Source organism: Typopeltis vanoorti, chromosome 3 (genome assembly GCF_054136105.1).
Source record: "Typopeltis vanoorti isolate ZY-2024b chromosome 3, IOZ_Tvanoo_1.0, whole genome shotgun sequence".
Classification (NCBI taxonomy): domain Eukaryota; kingdom Metazoa; phylum Arthropoda; class Arachnida; order Uropygi; family Thelyphonidae; genus Typopeltis; species Typopeltis vanoorti.
The window spans coordinates 41923599-41946982 of NC_143551.1; the positions used below are offsets into that span (position 1 = coordinate 41923599).

A 23384-nucleotide genomic window follows, 5' to 3' on the forward strand; every position below is an offset into this window, starting at 1 on the left:
AATCAAGTGGAAAAACTTTCAACAGTTACTCCTTCTTGGTTTATTCTCCTGACTCTGGATATATATATAGTCTGCCACTGCTTTCCTTAAGCATCCTTCGACAACTTCCCAAGCACCATCAACATCTCTTCCCTTGAAATTCTCATGCTACAGCACTGTTGAAAGCTGAGTTCTCAGGTTGTCATAATCACCAGCCTTATAATTCTAAATATATCCCTTCTTAAGAAAAAATTCTGTGCTTCTTGCAATTTCCTAGGTCAAGACCACGTAATTACTTTTCTGACAATAAATTAAATCTCAATACATCTAAAATTACAGAATGAAACAAATAACTTAATGTAAACGACTAAAATTTCGTGATGAGTATCTCATCCCATCTTCAGAGTGAAAACATACAACAAGAACTGAATACAAATAATCATCCACTGATATGTAAGCACATAATCATTTTTATTGTATATATATGTCAAGCAGTATCATGGCAGAGCCTAGATTCCACTCCATCCTGTACTTATGGTGGAGCGGAATCTACACGAATGAGGATGAATAGTGTTGTGACTCAAGGCCATCTACTAGAGCTGCTGCCCATTAATTTTTTTATATTAATGGCATAGGAAATGATTTAAGGGAGATGTATTCAGCTGTTTGCTGATGATTGGCATCCCTTATCCGCTCTACCAAAGACCAACCACTTCCCCTAGACCTACCTGGTGTATGCCAGGTCCCTTGCAGTTGTAAACTGTCGTACTTTGGCCAAACAGGCAGGACAGCGAATATCAGAATTTCTGAACACAAGGACTACATCCGGTTTTACAAATATAGCCATTCTGGTCTTGCAGACCATGCTCTGGATACTCGCCACAGAATACGGTGGAAGAAAGCAAAAATAATACACCGGAGCAAATATAAATTTGAAAGATTATTTATGGAATCAGCCTCTGCCCTAAGAAACTCTCCAAACCTCAACAAATTTGGTTGTATGCGACTGCCCCAAATTTGGGAGGCATACATCAGCAGACCTTCAGCCCAACGGCCAAGAATGCCTACTTAGCCCACCAGAGGGCACCATCAGGACTTCTAGGAGAAAGATAGCTTCATATCTTCATTTCCAATTACTGTATTGTTAGGGCCTGTGTGCTCCTGCCTTTCTGTAAGTTCCTTTAGAAAATGGCAATGAGACATTGCCGAAATATCGGAAATATCTATTAAAGTATTATTTAATTTATATTCATATCTACGTTGTTTCAATTCCCTAAGTTATTTAGAAATGCATAACCAACGTATAAGCCTATCTACGAGGATGATGCAAAGTTAGGACAAATTATAAGTAGCCCTGCTGATATTAATTTCCTTCAGGAAGTTTGGATAGACTTTTAACTTGGACAAAGGAGTGCAGTTGTAGTTTTCATATTAATAAGTGCAAAGTGTTGCATTTTGGAATGCAGAAACATAAGGCTGTGTACTATATTGATTTTACCGTACTGCTCGAAGTGGATGAGATTAGTGATTTGGGAGTGATGGTTGAGAATAGACTTAAGTTTAGAGGACATGTTACTAGTGTTGCAAAAGCTGCACGTCATACTGCTGCTATGATGAGTACCAGTGGTGGCCTGTGAAGCTTTAAGTGGGAGTGCTGCCTATACAAAATAATTTTTAAAAAATTATTTTTTTCCTAATCAGTAACCAATTTATTAATAAATAAATCTACAGATTTATTGGCAGTGATCAATTTATTAATAAATTGGTTACTGATTAGGAAAAAAAGAATTTTTTAAAAATTATTTTGTATAGGCAGCACTCCCCACTTAAAGCTTCACGGGCCATCACTGATAAGTACTCTGATATGTAGGGATAAGGAAGTGGTTGTGCCACTGTATAAAGTACTGGTCAGATCTGGTCACCTGGTTTTCAATGTGTTGTGGAGATATTGGAGAGGGTCCAGAGACAAATAATGTTGACAATGTCAGGACTTTGGAGTGCTGGCTATGGAGAGAGGTTGAAGAAATGTGGATTTCAGAGTTCAGCGGATAGGAGGAAAAGAGGTGATATGAGTGATAGAGATATTTAAGTTAGTGAGAGGATTTTATTAAATTAATCCAGAGGTGGGGATTCTCGTAGTAGAGGGTTTGTTATCCCGAAAACTTAGGTTTTTCATCTCTCAAAAGAGACAAACTGGCCAGTAGAACACATGCAATTTACAGATAAGAATACTCGTCTCTAAAAAGAAAAAGTAAGGCTATGGGTGCTTAAGTGCCTGTTAAAGCCACTGATGGATATGGATTGATGGATAGAATCCAGAGGGTATTATAAAAAGAGTAGATAATGAGAGGGGGAAGAACCAGAGGTCATCTTTGGGAGTTATGTAAACATGTGGTGAAGAGAGGTGTGAGAAGTAGATATTTTACATGGAGAATTATCATTGAATGGAATGCATTACTAGAATGTGTTGTTAATGCAAGGCATGTTGATGGTTTTAAGATTCTATATGATAAATACAGGGTGTTCGGGATAAATTTGACAGTTTCGTAAGGAAAAAGAAAATCTTCTTTGTATCTATTAAATTTAATGAATTGACAAAAAAACATTACAGGCAGAGTTAATTACAATACTATCAACAAGATTTACTCAAAATAACCACCATTAGCATCGATCACAGCTTCAATTCTGCTTCGGAACCTCAAACAAGCTGATGCTACAGTCTCCCTGGGAAGGGCCGCAAAAACTGTTTTAATTTTATCCATTAACTGGGCTTTTGTATTACTGGAAGTGCGATTGGTGTCTTTTTCAACTGCGCCCCATACAAAATAATCCATGGGGTTAAGGTCTGGGGAGTTTGGAGGCCAAACATTTGGACTGGTGAAGTCGTAGAAATTTTCAGACAACCATTTTTGACTTTTCCCAGAGGTGTGGCAAGGGGCCGAATCCTGCTGCCATACATACGGCCTACCATTTGGCTACCCTTGTTATCCAGGGCTTGACTACAGTTAGCAACTCCACGAACAAAGCCCGAATTCCAATGCCAGGGTTCTTCAACACCTGTTCCTGCAGATTTGCGAGGAATTCTGCTGTACGAACGCAATCAGATCGTCTGCTAGGGATCTTTCTTCTTGCTACATCCTCGTAGTCACCATTGCAAGTCTCTAGTTCATGCCTGATTGTTTTTACTGTATTCAGGGAGCATTGGGCAGCAGTCGTAATATCCTTATTTTGATGGCGGGCACAAATCATCATGATACAAGTTATTCTCTTCCATGATTCAGGTGGGTTCCAGCTATCCATCCTTTCTGACATCTTGTATATGAATGAAGAAGGGTCCAAACTTTTAAATGAAGAGAAGTGTGTGTTAATACATGTAACTTACGGAAAAATATAATTAATTATAAATATGTCAAATTTATCCCGAACACCCTGTATGTCGTCCGTTGAATGAACCTCCCATGATGAGTCTGCCGACTCCATGGAGGTGTAATAATAATATACAACTCTTGGATATCTATATTCAGTTACAAATACCATGACTAATGACTAAAAAAAATGACAGTATATTCCTTACCTCATCCACTTCTCTCATTACTCTGTTATAAAAGCCAACCAGATTACTAAAACAAGAGCACCTTCTTAACAAACTGCTACTGACCTTCATAAATAATATTGCCCTCATCAATTGGTCCAATTTGTATGGGAGTTCTTACCAACTTTTTCCAAAATCTTAACCACCACAGAAGAATACAAATACCTCCATTCTTCCACCACCTTTACACATTGCCACTATCTTATTATTATTATTATTATTATTACGTAACACCTCCAGGTATTCCAAAGACTTATCGAGGAAGATCACCTACTCTACAACTCTCTGTCTCCACCACTCAAATCCACTAACACTATAGCAAACCACATCATCTATACCAATGCCATCTACTGCCTCTACCACCACTAGTATTTTCAGACAATCACAAACATCCATGCCCACAGTGGGATTCAAACCCGCAACCTTTTGGTTGGAGAGCAGATATGCTGACCACTTGGCTAACCAGGCCAGTAAGATAAATATTATTAATATTACATGACTCATCGAGGGAGTGTTCCTGCTCTACACCAACTACAATGAACCGACTATGCCAATGCCATCTACTGCCCACCACCACTAGCATTTTCGCAGACATCCATGCCTACAGTAGGATTTGAACCCGCAGACTTTTGTCTGGAGAGCGAATACTCTAACCACTCGGCCAACCAGGCCAGTAGAAAGCCAACAGCATCCGGTGTTCCGAGGTGTCCATCTTCCACGTACTGACCTGGCCCAATGCTGCTTAACTTCGGTGATCAGATGAGAACCAGTATATTCATCATAGTCTGGCTGCTGGCATATCCTCCTTCCAGTTTCCAGGAACCTGTCGAAACGATAATTGGGGATATTCAGCCACATCCTTACTGAAGGTAATTCTTGCTTCTGCAAAAAAGGCTTAAACTATGCTATCACACCAAGATCAATAAGGAAACTAGACTTCATTTACCACCTTGAAAATGGTCTAAACCCCCCCCCCCCAGTATAACTGGTAAAATATGGATAGAAACAGCCAGTATATTAAATTATAATAAGTAAGTTGCAATGTAACCAAAGTAGAAAAATTAGCCCTGAAATCTCTAAGAAATAACAAAGACATTGTTATCACCAAGTCAGAATATAGCCATTCTTGATTAGGCAGCCTATCTTGCACCAATTTCTATCCAACCACAACATCTATCAATTGGTTAACTACAATCCAACAAACTAGATTAAAAAAAAAAAATAGAATTAATTAAGTCAGTCATCACTTGGCTGGAGGAAACAATTAAAAGCTGTTACCATATTATTCCCGTGCACCCAGAATTTATGGATGCCTTCCGATAATACACAAAACAAACACATGACTATGACTGATAGTTAAAGGAAATGGCAGTCAGCAGTTGAGGAGTTGGTAAGCCATTCCTCCATCCTACATAAAAAATACGCAATACTTCATAAACAAATTTAAAACATCACACTCAGCAATAAAGAATTATTAGTCAGCTGTGATGTAACTGTCCTTTGAACGTGCCAATCATTGACTCAATTCTTCTCATACAGAACAAATTTCCACCCAGAATAATTATAAATAATTATTCTCATAGAATAATTCCAAAATAATTTCTATCTGCAATAGAAAATAGAGCTATGTACTCACCACTCTTCCCCCCCCCCCTCTTCCCTATAGCTAACTTTTACATGGAAGACTTTGAGCAGTGAGCTCTCAATTCAGCAAGCCCAAAATTTGGATCAGATATCTTGACGATATTTTCATCATCTGTGACCCTGCTGCCAAATACTAAATACACTCCTAAGAATCCTAAGCTAAGCAAACATATCCAACTTTTCTATTGAGATTGAAAACAACAACTCTCTTCCTTTTCTAGACACACTTGTCATGTGTCTTCCCTCAGGCTGTCTGTCCTTCACGGTCTACTGCAAACCAACATACACATATATACACACATATATACAATGGCCAATACATAGACAAGGATTCATACTTCATACCATCCAAAACAAAAACGAGGGGTCATCAGTATCCTCAAACATAGTCCTAACAATTTGCTCCAATGAGCAGGTGCTGAAGAATGAATATGAAATTATTAGCCAAACCTTTATAAAAATGGCTACAACAAAAAGACAGTTCACACAATCCTCTAAATAATGCTATGAAAGATAAATATTAAAAAATGCCATAGCCATACCATACATTAAAGGAATATTGAAAAAATAGATAGAAGAACACTATAGAAATACAATGTTAAGGCAACTTTCAAACTTCCTGCAAAATGAAAATGTATACTCAGCCCATCCAATGATCTCCAATTTCTGACCTTGTTCATCTTGGGGTTTACAAAATCCAGTGCACCTGCAACTTACCCTACATAGGGGAAACAGGGTGCACAATTCCATCAAGAAAAGATGAACACAGATTCCACATTAAATTCCTTTGCTGTGGTAATACAGGCCTGTCAGACCATGCACTCCAAACATATCACAGAATTTACTGGAAAGGCACAAAGTCCTTACACTGCACCAAAATTTGGTTTGAAAGAAAACTTAAGAAAGTATGTGAAATACTGATGCATCATCCTAATCTCGAAAGAAAACTTAAGAAAGTATGTGAAATGCTGATGCATCATCCTAATCTCAACAAGAATGATGGATTAGTATTTCCAAGAATCTGGAAGACCCATCTGCAATCCATATAGCATCCAGAACATAATGGCAGAATCCCAACACAAGAAAACCTTAAGATAGCAGGACTATAGAAATGCATTTGATGCGGGTGCTTAAGGGTCAAAGCTGTATAACTGAGAGGAGACCTCCACATAGCCTTTAAAGGAATGCGGAGAGCCGACCAGGGCTTCTGACCTAATGTCCAATCCTCACCTTCTCGTGGTGCACCCTGTTGGGTGTCTACTTGGATACTGAACAAACGAGGATGGGTTGGCAATTTGGGATTTAGCCGACCAAATTGTATTCTTATTGGTTAAACCAAAATAAAAAATGATGGTACGACATGACAAAATTTCATGCCATCTGGGGCATCGCCCGGTTAAACAAGGCCCCCGTTGTTTTCGCTAGGGAAACAGGGCGACCAGCGAAAAGTCAGCTACTGGAACAAATCTGAAAACAAACCCAAACTCAACATCACCAGAGTTAAAGATCGGTACTATCAACATAAGCCTGAATGGCAAAGAAATGGAGCTAGCTGAGGAATTAGATAAGTACCAGATCAACATAATAGGGGTGACTGAAACAAAAAAGACAAAAACTGGTGAGATCTTTCTGAGCAATAAATACAAAATGTTATATTCAGGCAATGACAGTCAAGGAAAAGAAGGAGTAGCCATAGTATTCAACACTACATACAAGGCTAATCTTCTTGAATGGCAGTCAGTCTCAAGTAGAGTAATGTGGGTAAATATGAGAATGGGGAACTGGACAATGATACTTATTTGTGCCTATGGTCCCACAGAAGGTTCTACTGAGGTAGAAGTGGAGGAATTTTTTGAGGCTTTAGAAAAAGCAACTGATACAATGAGAAAGGAAAAGTTGGTCCTTGTTGGGGATCTAAATAGCAGAGTAGGAAATGATTGTGACACTTACAAAAATATTTTGGGAAAATTTGGAGAAAAGAGAAAAGCTAATAATAATGGCAAATATCTATTGGATTTCTGCTCAGGACATAGACTGGTTATCACTAACACCATGTTCCAACATAAAAATGTGCACAAATTCACATGGAGAGAAGAGGCAAGGAATAAGAAAAGTCTCATTGACTATGTTATTGTTGATAGTGATGTTTTCTCCCTGGTGCAGGACACCAGAGTGTGCAGAGGATTTGAAATTGGAAGTGATCACTATTTAGTCTTGAGCAGGATAAAATTGAAATTCATATTGAAAAGAATAACATGTAAGAAAGTTTTAAAGCGAATAAAGTTGAGCAGCTCTCAGATGTGAACTGTAGACTAAAATACACGAAGATTATTGAAGAAAAAGTGAAAGAGTTTGAGAACAGGAATCAAATCTTGGAGATTCAGTGGCAAACTGTGAAGAAAACATTGATTGATTCTGCCAGAGAGGCATGTGGTGAGGTTGTGTGCAAGGATAAAAAAATCAGAACTCCCTGGTGGACACAGGAAGTTAAAGAGGTAGTGAAGGAAAAGAAGAAAACATATCAAAAGTTCCTGTCAAATAAGTCAGCTTGTTCTCTTAGAGAATACAGAGACAAATGCAAGAATGCTAAACACTGTGTAAAACTAGCTAAACAAAAGTCATGGGAGGACTTTGGCAAGAATATAGAAAATAAATATCAAGAAGGTGGCAAAGTATTCTGGAGCTTGTTGAAGAAGCTTAGGAATGGAGGAAAGAGTGCTGTAAAAGGAGTTAGAGATGATAATGGTGACATGAAAATGGGAGAAAAAGATATCCTTGAAGTATGGAGTAATTACTTTGAAAAATTGCTAAATGAAACAAGCAGTGATGACAGCACAGTGTTAAAAAGAAAAACACTGACCAGGCATGCAGTCAGGAATACATATCCATACTTGAAGTAGAAAAAGCCATCAAAGGCTTGAAATATGGAAAGGCAGCAGGAGTAGATGATATTCGACTAGAAATGCTGAAGTATGGTGTTATAAGAGTCTAACAGTGGCTGCACTGCATAGTTCAGAAAGCCTGGACAGAGGGACAAATTCCCGATGATTGGAGTAGAGCTCTCATAGTACCCATATATAAAAAGGGAAATAAAACTGAATGTGAGAATTACAGAGGTATTTCCCTACTAAGTGTTCCTGGCAAAATCTATGCAAGTATACTTGAGAAACGGTTGAGAAGAATTGTGGAAGAAAAGCTTGGTGAAGAACAAGCTAGATTCAGGCCAAATAGAGGCTGTCAGGATCAGATTCAAGATCAGATTCACTTAATAGTCGAGAAAGCATGGGAATATAACAGAGATCTGTATTTAAGTTTTGTCGATTTGGAAAAGGCTTATGATAAGGTGCCAAGAGAGAAGCTATTCAATACGCTACAGTTATATGGTGTCAATGGGGCATTATATCAAGCAATACTTAGGCTTTATTTGAGTTGTAAGTCAACAGTTAGAATTGAATGAAGTACAGGAAGATGGTTTAATGTTAAATCTGGTGTGAGACAAGGATGTACATTATCCCCTCTGTTATTCATTATCTATATGGATCACATTATGAAGGAAAGTGGTATTAAACAAGATATCAAAATTGGCGATGTTAATGTCAGCTCTTTGCTTTATGCGGATGATGTTATACTTCTAAATAAATCTGCTACAAGTCTGCAAGATTCTCTGACTAAATTGAATAGCTGTTCTGATACATATGGTATGAAGGTCAGCAATAAAAAGACAAAGACAATGAAAATAGGCAGAATCATTGAAAATGTCGACTGTTGTGAATGGAGAACCTGTGGAACAAGTGAAACATTTCAGCTACTTAGGCACGATTTTTACTGAAGATGGTAAATTAAATATAGAAATAGACAACAGAATCAGCAAAGCTGGTATGGTAGGAAGTCAATTGAATAAATTCATATGGAATAAGAGAGAAATTAGTCGGAACACTAAATGAGCTATATACAAGACAGTGTTCAAATCAATTTTAACTTATGGATCTGAGAGCTGGGTCAGAAGTAAAACACTTGACCAAAGACTAGAGACCACAGATATGAGAGTCCTGATAAAGATTATAGGTGTGAGCAGATAGCATCAGTGGCAATATCATATTAAAAACGAGGATATTAAGAAAGAACTTGACATTGTCAACATCCAGGAATGTGATAGCAGAGCTAATCTCAGGTGGTATGGTCACTTAAACAGAATGGGTGAAGAAAGATTAGCAAAACAAGTGTTCTCTGCCAGGTTGGCAGGAAAACGACCCATAGTAAGACCAAGATGTAGGTGGATTGATGCGGTACAAAGTGCCTTAGATGATAGAAATGTAAGATCTGATAATGTTGGAGTCTTGACAAGTAACAGACTGATTTGGAGGAAAATTGTAGATAGGAAGTTAGTAATGATGTAATTGTTTTTCATGTAGTACTATCATATCCTGTACATGCCTTGAGGGTACATGGCAGGAATTTGATGATGATGATACTTATGTGTATATATATATATATATATATATATTTATTTATATATATAATTTATTAATTTTATGTTATTTATGATTTATTTTTTTATTTATTATTTATCTATGTATTTATTTAATTTTCTTATTATTGTTATTAGTTTTATTTATTAATATTTCTTTTTTCACCAGAGGTCAGGCTAGAATAAACAATTTACAAAGTGGCTAGATTTAGCTTAATTTTGTGTAGTTCTATGTTGATTGTATCTTGTCAATATATATGTATGTCCTGATGATGACATCAGTATAGAGTTCCAAATATCAAGGTTATTTGTCTAATTAAAAGTAAAGTAATTGCTCTAACATGTGTGTTTTTGTCTCCATAAATCTTTCCCAATAAATACCTGATATTATTTGTAATAATATGCTTGTATAAACTACAATACACTAAATATTAAACACTATTTAATTTTCCATAATTTTAAAACCACACACTTAGTACTAAACTAGATTATTTCTCTGTAATATATAGATGAAACTGATGGTTGAGAGTGATCATGAAGTGATTACCAAAAATTTGCATGTGATTGGCTAATCACATGCGAATTTTTGTGAGGAAAGGATATATGTATAATTACAAGGTTGGTGATTATGAAAAGCTTAAGACACAGCTTGAATCTATAGCATGTAATATGGAGTTGAGCAGTAAGTAAATAAATGCTGCTTGGGAACTGAAAAAGAAAATACCTAACAGCATCAATATGTGAATGTTTTCCAAAGGCCAAAAGGCTGAATAAGGTAGGCGTAATTTTCATATAACATATACAATATTGAAGAGGCCGCTTGTCAGTCAAACGTGGCAGATGCGTGTAAGAAGAGCTTCTGATTGAGATAAGTTATTCTTGGAATAATTAAGTATATATGAGTATTTGTTTGAGTAAGAGCTGCTGTAAAAGTTGTGCGCTACCAGTATTATTAGTGTGGGTGATTTTTTTTTTTTTTTTGCCTAAACTTAATTACGAATTCATTAGTAACTGGCAAAGGAAACATGACAGCGGCTTTGTCATTCCATGACTTTAATTTAGAATTCAGTCGTTTCGGTAAGTGTGAGATGTGTTATATATATATTCTTTCAATTACATTAAATGATTTATGGATGTTTAGGGCAGATGGAAGGAGGGTGTGTGCAAAGTGTGACCTGAATGAAGCATTGATGAATGCAAATATGAAATTGATGACAGAAAGTGTTAAGAAAGTGTAGCATGAATGTCGCAGGGAAAATGAGTGCACGTTCGAAAGAGAGGTGAAAAAATGTTAAAAAAAAAAAAAAAGAAAGAAAAAGAGTGATTTGAAAACTGTAACGGATGTTAAAAAGGAAGAAAGTGAGGGGAGAGTGGCAGAAGGAAACTAAATTGAGAGAACGAATGAAACTGGAAATGGCGTGATGCAGGAATCAAAAGTGGAAAAAATCTAAAGAATTAATGATGGCGAAAGTTGGACGCATATTGGATCGAAAGTACAGAAACTCAAAAGGATGAATGATACTGAAAGTGTGAAGCAGGGGTCATTGTGGAGGCAGCATAAGAGAAGTGGAAATAACCAATTCCATGAGTTCTACAAAGACCAGGCAAGGAGGTTGACTTGGCTGGTTAGGGTAGCTAAAGAGAGGTATGAACAGCAGTTAGCTAATGAAGCCAAAAAAGAATCCTAAGGAGTTCTTTCAATATGTAGCCAGCAAAAGAAAGAATGATTATGGATGGATGATATTGATTGGAGAAAATGGTATAAAGATAGCTGTTGCGGAACGTGTGGTGGAGATACTTAATGAGCAGTTCATAATGGTCTTTCAATCTTGTGAATGTGACTTCATGGAGAGATTGAGAGCATTTGATGATGGGGAGGAGAGACTGACTGTAAGTGAGCAAGAGGTGTATGGGGAGCTGAGTAAACTAGATGTTATAAAGCTGTGGGACTAGATAATATATCATCACGTAGTCTCAATGAATGTGCCAGGGAGTTGACATCTCCCATGACATATTTTTTTAATACAAGTCTTGCACTCGGTCAAGTTGCTAAGGAGTGAAAGGAGGGCAAGATTGTGCCACTTCATGAAGGAGGTGATCGAACTGAAGAATCAAACTATAAAATCCTATCTGTGTGTCAGGTGTTGTGGTTGAGTTGTTGGAGAAGTTTGTGAGAACTAGGATCCAGAGTTGGGTTGACAACAATGATATTATCTTTGATGGACAGCATGGATTTGTTAAAGGGAGGTCATGTTTTAGTAATCTACTTACTTATTACAATAAAGTGACTGCTTCCTTGGATAAAGGAGAAGGATACACAGTAATATATTTGGATTTTGCAAAGGCTTTTGATAGAGTATCTCATTATAAGTAAGTTGATAGTCAAACTAGAGCAGATGGGATTGGATATTAGATTAGTGCACTGGATTGGAGACTGGCTATCTGTTATATATCAACAAGTTGTGTATGGGGGAGCAATATCCAGGAAAAGGAAAGTCACTAGTGGAGTGCCTCAGGGGTCTATTTTAGAGCCATTACTATTTAACTTGTATATTAACGATATAGGTGAAGATTTGGATGGAAATATTCAGTTGTTTGCGGATGATGCAAAGTTGGGACGAACCATGAAGAGTAGTGAAGATCTTGTTGCCTTACAAGAAGACTTGAATAAATTGAGTGATTGGGTACAGAAATGGGGATGTGAGTTCAGCGTTGCAAAATGTAAGGTTTTAAAATTTGGAAGACAAAGATTTGATGCAGAATTTATGCTTGGTGAGGATATATTGTTGGAGGTGATGGAAATAAGAGATCTGGGAGTGATAGTGGATAAGGATCTGAAATTTAGGGGACACATAGCCAAAATTGTGAAGACAACACAAAGGCTTCTGGGAATGATGTGGAAGATACTGATGTGTAGAAGTAGGGAGATTCTTGTTCCATTGTATAACGCTTTGATTAGGCCACACATGGACTATTGTGCACAAATTTGGTCACCTGGTTTTCAGAAGAATGAAAAGATGTTGGAGAGGGTCCAAAGGTGACTGACTAAGGTAGTTTCGGACCTCTGGAATGTCGAGTATGAGGGAAGATTGAGAAGATTAATTTGCGGAGTCTGGTGGACAGGAGGATGAGGGAGATATGATAAAGACCTACAAGTTGATAAGCGGTTGTTATAGGATCAATGCTGGAGAGGTTCTGCAGAAAATAGTGGGCGATCAGAGGAGAACCAGAGGTCATCCCTAGAAACTGTATAAAGAGGGTGTGAGTAGGGGAGTGAGAGGCAGGTTTTTTTGTGTAGAGTTGTAAATGATTGGAATGCCTTGCCTGAGAGTGTGGTGTCTGCAAGGACTTTGAGTGTGTTTAAGACACGGTATGATAAAAGTGATAAAATGTGTGATAAAAGGACCTCCCAAATGAGTTTGACTCCATGAGGTCTTGGGATAGTAATAATAGTAATAATAATAATATAACAAAGTGGATGAATTGAGGTACTTGCATAAAATCTGTAAGAAGAAGAAGGTTATTTGGAGGCAATGCTAGAGAAATAATGGTAAAAATCCATTTCATGAAGAGTCTAAATAACGAACCAGGAGAATGACTCAGTAAGGAAAACAAAAGTACAGTAGGAGCAGAAATTGGCAAATCAGGCAAAGATAAACCATAGAGATTTTTTTAGATATGTGGCAAGTAGAAGGAAGAATGATCATGGTAATATGATGTTAATTGATGGAAATGGTAAAATGGTAACTGCTGCAGAAGACATTGTTGAGGTATTCAGTGATCAGTTTATAAGGATGTTTCATCCTGATCAGAGTACAATAATGAGTAACTTAAGTGTAGAAGACATAGGAGAGGATGGCTTAATTGTGAGTGAGCAGGTACTATTTCACAAAATAGATAACCTTGATGTTAATAAGGCAATAGGATTTGATGACATATCACCACATGTCTTAAGGGAATGTTCCAAGGAATTGGCATTCTTGTTTACTAAAAGTCTTACAATAGCAAAGGTTTCAAGGGAGTGGAAAGAAATTGAACTTGTTCCACTCCATGAAGGTGGTGATAAGGCTGTGGCTTCAAATTATAGGCCAATCTGTATATCTGGAGTTGTGGTGAAGGTACTGGAGAGGATACAGAATTGGGTTGAAAGCAGCAGTATTCTTTGTGGTTATCAGCATGGGTTTGTTAATGGGAGATCATGTTTTACTAACTTACTTATGTACTGTAACAAGGTGACGAATAACTTGGACATGGGAAATGATTATACACGTGGTGTACTTGGATTTTGCAAAAATGTTTGATTGGCTCCCACCCGACAAACTGATAAATAAATTGAAACAGATGGGATTGGATAACAGACTTGAGTTGGATCAGTGAGTCGCTGTCAGATAGGTATCAGAAATATTACCAAAAGAGAAAGGTCACTTTTGGGATCATTGTTGTTCAATTTGTATTTCAACTAGTGGTATGCAGCTGTTTACAGATGATACAAAACTGCCAGTAGCAATGCAGAGTCAAGCAGATGTTATGGCCTTACAAGAGGACTTGAATAGATAGCCTGAATGGGCAGGTAAGTGGAACTATCAGTTCAGTGTTGCAAAGTGTAATGTTTACATATTTGGTAAGCAACAATGGGATGCAGAGTATACATTTGTTGGTGGAAACTATAACACGTTCGCTGCCACGCTCCACAGGCATAGTTGGTTCCCACACGCCAAGCCCTTTTTGCATCTTCAAGGTCACTATGAGTAATCTCGTAGACAGCTTATCAGACAGAATTTTGTTTCATACGCCAACTATGAGTAATCTCATATTGATGAGTCAATGGTGTTGTGGCATGATAGACTGGCGTTTCGGTAATACATAAAAAACAAAAAAAATAAATGTGGCGTGAAATTCTATGAACTATGTAAATCGACTGAATTTGTGATGAAAATAAACATTTATACAGGAAAATCAGAATCCTCTTTAGCAAAAATGGGTCACACATATGATATTGTATTCCGCTTGATGGAAGAATATTTAGACAGGGTTATGTTTTGCATATGGACAATTTTTATAATTCTGTAGCTCTGACGGAATCGCTTGCCGACAGAAAATCGCATGTGTGTGGAACGCTGATAAATAATAGGAAAAATAATCCACCAGATGTTATTCAGAAGAAACTAAAGAAATACGAATTTGTCTGACAAAGAAGAGGTCCTGTTGTAGTCAGCAAATGGAAGGAAGAGAGGGACGTTCTTTCCATTTCAAATATGGAAAGTCACTATGAGTAATCTCGTAGACAGCTTATCAGACAGAATTTTGTTTCATACGCCAACTATGAGTAATCTCATATTGATGAGTCAATGGTGTTGTGGCATGATAGACTGGCGTTTCGGTAATACATAAAAAACAAAAAAAATAAATGTGGCGTGAAATTCTATGAACTATGTAAATCGACTGAATTTGTGATGAAAATAAACATTTATACAGGAAAATCAGAATCCTCTTTAGCAAAAATGGGTCACACATATGATATTGTATTCCGCTTGATGGAAGAATATTTAGACAGGGTTATGTTTTGCATATGGACAATTTTTATAATTCTGTAGCTCTGACGGAATCGCTTGCCGACAGAAAATCGCATGTGTGTGGAACGCTGATAAATAATAGGAAAAATAATCCACCAGATGTTATTCAGAAGAAACTAAAGAAATACGAATTTGTCTGACAAAGAAGAGGTCCTGTTGTAGTCAGCAAATGGAAGGAAGAGAGGGACGTTCTTTCCATTTCAAATATGCACAAATTTAATGGTTGAAGCAAAATCGGAATGGTAAATTTCAGTTAAAACCAAACATCGTTAGGGATTATAATTTGGGGATGTCAGGCACCGATCTTTCTGATCAAATGCTTTCTTACTATTCCACCTTATGAAAGAAAATCGGATGGCCAATAATGTAATGTAAAGTAATGGCTGACTGTATACCTACAGTCCAAATAGTGAATCAAGTAGGGGTTAAATGAATGAATAACACCATTAAGCTTGAGCTGCAAAAAAAGAAACAACTGTGGAGGATATTTAAGGAGAAAGGTGATCTGCAGGCACACGAATGGTATAAAGCACAGGCCAGAAGGGTAACAAGTGTGGTAAGTAAAGCAAAAGCGGATTCTGAAAGAAAATTAGCCATTCAAGCTAAAGAGAATCCCAAACAGTTTTTTCGTTATGTTTGCAAGTAAAAAAAAAAAATGTATACGGCAGAATGATTTTAAAGAATGCTGATGGTAGGGAAGTAACAGAATCAGTTGATATAGTAGAATTACTGAGTGTGCACTTTGCAAGAGTATATCATCTGGTGACATTGCAGAAATGAATGAACCAGTAGATTATACGGGAATTGTGGTGAATGAAGTGGAGGTGAGTAGTCTATTGCATAACCTCAATGTCAATACATCTGTGGGATTGGATGATATTCCAGCTCGTGTCGTACGTGAAGCGGCTAAAGAATTGTCAGTGCCCTTGACCATTTTGTTTAATTTGAGTCTCGGGTCTGGGTTAGTCTCGAGGGGAAAATAGTTCCACTGCATAAAGGAGGTTCCAGGACTGCTGATGCAAATCACTGACCGATCATCATATCAGGAGTCATTGTCAAGGTCTTGGAGAAGGTAGTCAAGAGGAAAATACAGGAATAGATAGATGAAAATGGTATACTGTATGGGGGACAGCATGGTTTTGTGAAGGGGTAGATCATGCCTCAGTAACTTGCTCATGTTTTATAACACAGTGACAGCTGAACTGGATAAGGTAATGGGTTTACAGTTCTGCTGGACTTTGCTAAGGCCTTTGACAGGCTACCACATGGAATTCTAATCAGTAAACTGCAGCATACTGGGATGGATATAGGGTTGGCAAGATGGATAGGAGGGTAGTTGATGGAGAGATATCAGAGAGTAGTTTATTCAAGAGTAGAGTAAAAGATATCCTGTGACTAGTGGTGTGCCACAGGGTTCTGTTCTTGGACCACTACTGTTCAATTTGTTCATTAATGATATAGGAAATGATCTCAGAGGAACTGTTCATTTGTTTGCTGATGATGATGCAAAGTTGGGTAGAGCAATAGTGAATGCACATGATGTCAAAATTTTGAAGGATAGGTTGGAGGACTGGGCTAAGGAGAATGAATATCAATTTATTATTATTATTACTATTCAGGCCTCTATGGAGTCAAAAGACTCATGTGGGAGGTTCTTCCTAAGAAACACAAAGTCTATCAAGACTCATCGATGGGAGGCCCCCCCCCCCAAGAAACACAAAGTCTATCATACCACCCCTTAAACTCATTGGCCGTTCTCACTCTCACCACTCCATCAGACAATTCATTCCATGGTTCAACGACCATCCACGCAAAGCAACCACTCCTCACCCTCTTGCTCACAGTTTCCTTTCGTAACTTCCAGGGATGGCCAATTGTCATCACTCCTTCCCGCTGTTCAACCAAGCGAAAGAACTCCCCAGTGTCAACCCTGTAACCACCTCTCAACAGTTTAAAAGTCTCAATCATATCACCTCTGTTTCTATCCACCAAACTCTGCAGTCCACATTCCCTCGGCCAATCCTCATAACTAATGTGGTACAGTCCGGAAATCATCTTTGTTATCTGCCTTTGTACCCTTTCCACTGGGGACCAAATCTGAGAACAATAGTCCAAGTGTGGTCTGATTAGGGTTCTTATACAACGGAATGATAACTGTTTTATCTCTGCAGGTCAGTGTCCTTCTCATTATTGCAGCAATCCTCTGTGTTACCTTCACCACTTTTGCAATATGTCTCCTAAATTTCAGGTTTCTATCAATCATTAACCCCAGATCTCTTGTCTCCCCTTATTCATCCAGTATAACTCCTCCCATAGAATATGCAGTGTCCCATTGATGTCTTCCAATCCTCAAGATCTTACATTTTGCTGCATTAAACCGATATCCATATTCATTTGCCCATCTATCTAGCCTATTAAAATTCTCTTGCAGGTCTACCACATCTGCACTATTACTGATAATCCTTCCCAGCTTCGCATCATCCGCAAATAACTAAATATTCCATTGCAATCCACTGACAATGTCATTGATATGAAGGTTAAACAATATGGGTCCCAGTACTGAGCCCTGTGGGACCTCACTTGTAACTCTCTGCCTCCTTGAAACTGTCCCACCATACACAACTCTCTGATACCTATCGAACAGCCAATCTTGAATTCAGTTGACCAATCTGACATCCAGACCCATGTGCTGCAACTTAAATATCAGCTTATCATGTGGCAACCTGTGAAATGCTTTCGCTAAGTCTAAGAAAATGGCAGTATGTGCCTTTCCCTCATCTAATGGTCTTGTAACTTTATTATAAAAGGCTAGCATATTGCTAAAACAAGAGCACCCCTTCACAAATCCATGTTCTCTCACAGATAACATTACCCTCATCTGCTCAACCTTATACGGTCCCTCACTACTTTCTCCAAGATCTTAACAACTACTGATGACACGCAAACTGGCCTATAATTAGACACTTCCAGTCTGTTACCACTTACGCAATGGCACTATCTTACCTTCCTTCCATTCGATGGTCACCTTTCCCACAGCTGTTCCGTTTCCCGGACCTTTCCTATAAGGTTGTGCATTTTGGGTGAAGAAATTTGCAGCAGTATACCACATTAGTGGAACTGTATTACAGGAGATTGACTTCCAAGGATTTGGGAGTGTTGGTGGATAGGGAGTTGAAGTTTAGCGGGCACATTGCAAAAGCGGCTAAATCAACTCATCAAATCATGTAGTTACTGAAGAATACTTTGACGAGCAGAGACAAGCAAGTGATTGTTCCTCTGTATCGAGCCTTGATAAAACCCCATCTTGACTACTATGCCCAGATTTGGGTCCCAGTGCCAGGGTTTCTTCTTAATGGGGAAGAGGTGGAGAGGATCCAGAGGCGAGTGACGAAGATGATATCAGGTCTATGGAATGAACCTTATGAGAACAGGTTGAAGATTTGTGGGTTGCAGAAATTGGTTGATAGGCGGAAAAGGAGTGTATGATTGAGACATTCAAATTACTGAAGGGTTTCTATAAGATTAATTGAGAGGATATTTTTTCTGAACAGGACTGGTGGTGAGAGTACTAGGGGCCATCAATGGGAAGGGGGCAAGAGTGTGGTTAGCAAGGGTGTCAGAGCTAGGTTTTTTACTTGGAGAGTGGTGAATGAGTGGAATAAGCTGCCGGAGTCTGTTGTGAGTGCCATTGACTGTGAACGAGTCTAAGGCGAAGTATGATAGATACTGTGTGAATGTTGAATTGTTGTTCTTGACATGATGTTTGGGCCTCCCTCGATAAGTCTTAGGACTCCTTGGAGTTGCCCGTAATAATAATAATAAACAATTCAGTTATGCATCCAAATTGTTGAACAAATTTTTTTCTCTTGAACCTTCAAGATCGGACCGTCTATTAAGAATGCAATGCTTTTTTTTTTTTTTTTTTGTAATAAACCATTCATGCAATGGTTTATCGACATTTGTAAGCTCTCATCGACATTTGTAAGCTTTCTAAATTTTTTTGTTTTAGTTATGTTATTTTTCAGTCTCCTGATATGTGAACATCTTTATTCTTTCACAATATTGATACTGTTGAAGAAGACAAAGAAACTTTTTTATACACCTCCACAATTTTTTCACCACTCAGAAATAATTTAAAGTTTATCACAAACCCAGAGATACTTTATTTTAGTAGATGTGCTTCCAGTTGATGGGTTAATTTTTTACTGATTTGAAGGCTCCCACCTTATAATCAATGTGGCAATGTCTGGCTAATGTCATGGAGGATGACTGGAGGATAGACACTGGAGAAATAAGTAGAATGGAAATGGTCCCAAGGGCAAAATTAGTTTATAAAGCGGCCCATAATCTGATGCATATGTCTTAAAATATAAGTCACTCCTTCTGTTTCTGTCTATTCCAAGAACTATCCGAGCAATTAACCACTCGGCCAACCAACCAGCCGGGTTGGCCGAGTGGTTAGCATATCTGCTCTGCAGCCAAAAGGCTTCGGGTTTGAATCCTGCTGTCAACATAGATGTTTGTGATTGTCTGTGAAAATACTAGTGGTGATGGTCGACGGTAGATGGCATTGGTGTAGATGATGATGACCGCAGTTGCCGTGGGTGGAGAGTGGTGGAGATGGAGAGTTGTAGAGTAGGTGCCTTCCCTTGATGAGTCTTTGGACTCTTTGGTGGTGTTACATAATAATAATATAAAGCATAACTGCTGTTCCCCTACAATATTTGCTTCTGGAGGAGAAAATACTTTGCCAGCCTGGCCGACTGAGTGGTTAGCGTATCCGCTCTCCAGCTAAAAGGCTGCAGGTTCGAATCCCACCATGGCATGGATGTTTGTGATTGTCTGTGGAAATACTAGTAGTGGTGATGGTGGGTGGTAGTTGGCGTTGGTGTAGTTGAAGTCAGTTGGTGGATTGAGTGGTGGAGACAGAGTTGTAGAGTAGGTGCCCTCCATCGATGAGTCTTTGTATTCCCTGGAGGTGTGAAATGATAATAATAATAATAATTAAGGATCTGTACATGGTTACCAAAATTAATCTGTGTAGTATGCTCATTATTAAAGTGTGCAGTTGTATAGGAATGTGTGTAAATTAAAATCACTATGTCCTTTTGCTTATTGCAGCTGTGATTTCATTATTTTCATGCTTGTTACATCAAAGTTGAACTGTATTGGAACTTTTTTCAAGCCACTGCATGCCTCCAAATAATAATAATAATAATAATAATAATAGTAAATAGTACATAAAGCTTATTGATGAACACACATTGATAAACAGAGATAGTTATTATACTCTTTTATAAGGTTTTGATACAATCTATTTGATATATTGTTACAGATATGGTCACCTGCTTTTCTTAAGAATGAAGATACATTTGAAATAATCAAGATGATGGCAGGTCTTATGATGATAGGTGAAGATTGAGTTACAGAAATTAGAACAGGTGGTAGAGATTTATAAGTTGCTTAGAGGTTTTTATATAGTTGATACAGAGGAAATTTGGGATTACATGACTAATGGAGAGAGGACTAGAGGTTATTCATGGAAATTGAGGAGTATTATTTGCAAGGGCATGTAAGCTAGTTTTTCTTTCTTTTTCTTTTTGCTTGGAGAGTGGTGAATGATTGATATGAGTTGCCAGAATCAGTTCTGAGCTTTGTTAGTGAAAGAGTTCAGAGCAAAGTCTGAAGGTATTTCATGAATTATGGTTAGTGCTTGGTTGAATGCTTAAGACCTCCCTCTGTGAGTCCACAGACTTCATGTAGGGAGGGAGGAAGGCTGTAAGCTCCTCTCATCTGCTCAAACTAGTCCATCACTGCATATAGCTATATATTTGAAGATTCTTTATATGTAGTGCCACAAATTCTTCTAGAATCTGGGATCGAGTGAATTTAAATGAAATAATTTAAGCATTGCAATATATCCCTCAACAAGCATAATAAATCAAGTATTGACTGAACTTCTGTTTTAATTCTAATGCCTGTTGCATTATTATTATTATTAGCACCACACCTACATAAGTCAAAAGACTCTGCAGAGTGAAATTCCATGAAGTCAAAACACTCATTGCCTGTTCCACACAAAAGTTCAGACCATGCCCTAAATTCATTCAATATTTCTGCAATCTCAAGAAATGCATTCCACTCACCAAGCAGTTTCCTTGAAAAGAACCTGCTCCTCACACTGTCCTTATACTGTTTCTAAGATGATGCCTCTTATCCAACCATTGTCTCTCTCTCCATTCTATGAAAAATCATTTTGATTTTAATCTCCTAATAATCCCTTACCAACTTATGTCTCTCTCTCTCTCTCTCTCCCCCCCTCCCATCCATGAAGCTCAGCCAATGGCATTCACCCTCAATCTCTCCTCATTCACACATTCTATAGGCTGGATTGTAATACCATTTAAACATGATGTATCTTTGACATAACTTTTAACATGAGTCAGATTTTGCCAAATTCCAAAAGAGTGAATAGGGTCAGAATTGTTCCACTTCACGGAGTTGATAAGATGAAAGCTTCAAATTATGGACCAGACTGTGCAACTAGAGCTATAGTACAGTGGTTGAGAAGGGAATGAAGACCACAATTCAGAATTGGGTTGACAACAGCAACATCGTCTTTGATAGACAGCACAAGTTTTCTAGAGAAAATTTCATGTTTTAGGAATCTGCTTACTTATTATAACAAGGTGACCAATGCATTGGTCAAGGGAGATACATAGACTGTGGTATATTTAGATTTTGCAAATGCATCTGATAGATTGCTACATGACAAGTTGGTAATTAAACCGGAACAGATGGGATTGGTTAGTAGATTAGTGTGCTGAATTGCAGATTGGTTGTCTGATAGGTATTAGCAAGTTGTATATGGGTGATTGATATCCAGAAGAGTAAAGTTGCTCTTTTGGAGCTGTTACAGTTTAACTTGTTTGTTAAGTGATATTTGGAATGGTTTGAATTATGATACAGCTGTGTATAGTTGATGCAGAGTTGTGAAGAACTTGGAGAGTAGAGCTGATGCTGTTCAATCAACTGCTTGTGTTGAGCTGCTAGATCAATGTTGCAAAGTGCAAGTGTTTAAAATTTGGGAAGCACAGAGGGTTCAGTTGGTGTGGGATCTGGTGGTAATGGCAGACTGTGATCTAAAATTGCAGACACATTGCTAAAATTGTGAAGACAGCACAGTAGATAATGGCAGTGATGTGGAGGACACCAATGGGCTAAAATAAGGATGTTATTATTCCATTTGTAAGGCTTTTATCAAGCTGCATATGCATTATTATGCACAGTCATGTGGTTTTCAAAAGGATGAAAAGATATTTCCGAAGAAAACTTAACTGAGGTGGTTTCTGGTCTCCAGAATGTTAAGTATGAAGAAAGATCGAGGAAATGCATTTTACAGTCTAGTTGACAGGAAGAGTAAGGATAATTTGAATGACATATATAATAATAATAATAATTATTATTATTATCCCAATACCTCATGGAGTCAAAGACTCATCTTGGAGGTCCTTTTATCACACACACAGCTCATCATACCATGCCTTGAACACATTCAAACTCCTTGCAGACACCACACTCTCAGACAAGGCATTCCAATCATTCACAACTCTGCACGAAAAAAACCTGTCCATCATTCTCCTACTCACACTCTCTTTATACAGTTTCCAGGGATAACCTCTGGTTCTCCCCACATTTCACACTACTTTCTGTAGAACTTCTCCAGCATTGATCCTATAACAACCCCTTACCAACTTGTAGGTCTCTATCATATCTCCCCCTCTTCCTCCTGTCCACCAGACTCTGCAAATTACATCTTATCAATCTTTCTTCATACTTGATATTCCAGAGGTCAGAAACTACTTTAGTCAATCGCCTTTGGACCCTTTCCATCATCTCTTCATCCTTCTGAAAACCAGGTGACCAAATCTGGGCACAATAGTCCATCTGTGGCCTAATCAAAACGTTATACAATGGAACAAGAATCTCCCTACTTCTACACGTCAGTGTCTTCCACATCATTCCCAGAAGCCTTTGTGTTGTCTTCACAATTTTGGCTATGTATCCCCTAAATTTCAGATCTTTATCCGCTATCACTCCCAGATCTCTTATTTCCATCACCTCCAAC

The 23384-nt window shown here is 38.0% G+C and overlaps 1 protein-coding gene across 1 annotated transcript in view; it reads left to right on the forward strand.

The window, feature by feature from the left end:
• LOC150108079 (dynein axonemal heavy chain 3-like) overlaps positions 1-23384 on the forward strand; it is a 1881116-nt gene that overhangs the window by 658459 nt on the left and 1199273 nt on the right. The window contains exon 32 of the mRNA XM_090415945.1: positions 11579-11588. Within this exon, the coding sequence (XP_090272071.1) occupies positions 11579-11588 (10 nt within the window). The remainder of the gene's footprint in view (positions 1-11578; positions 11589-23384) is intronic.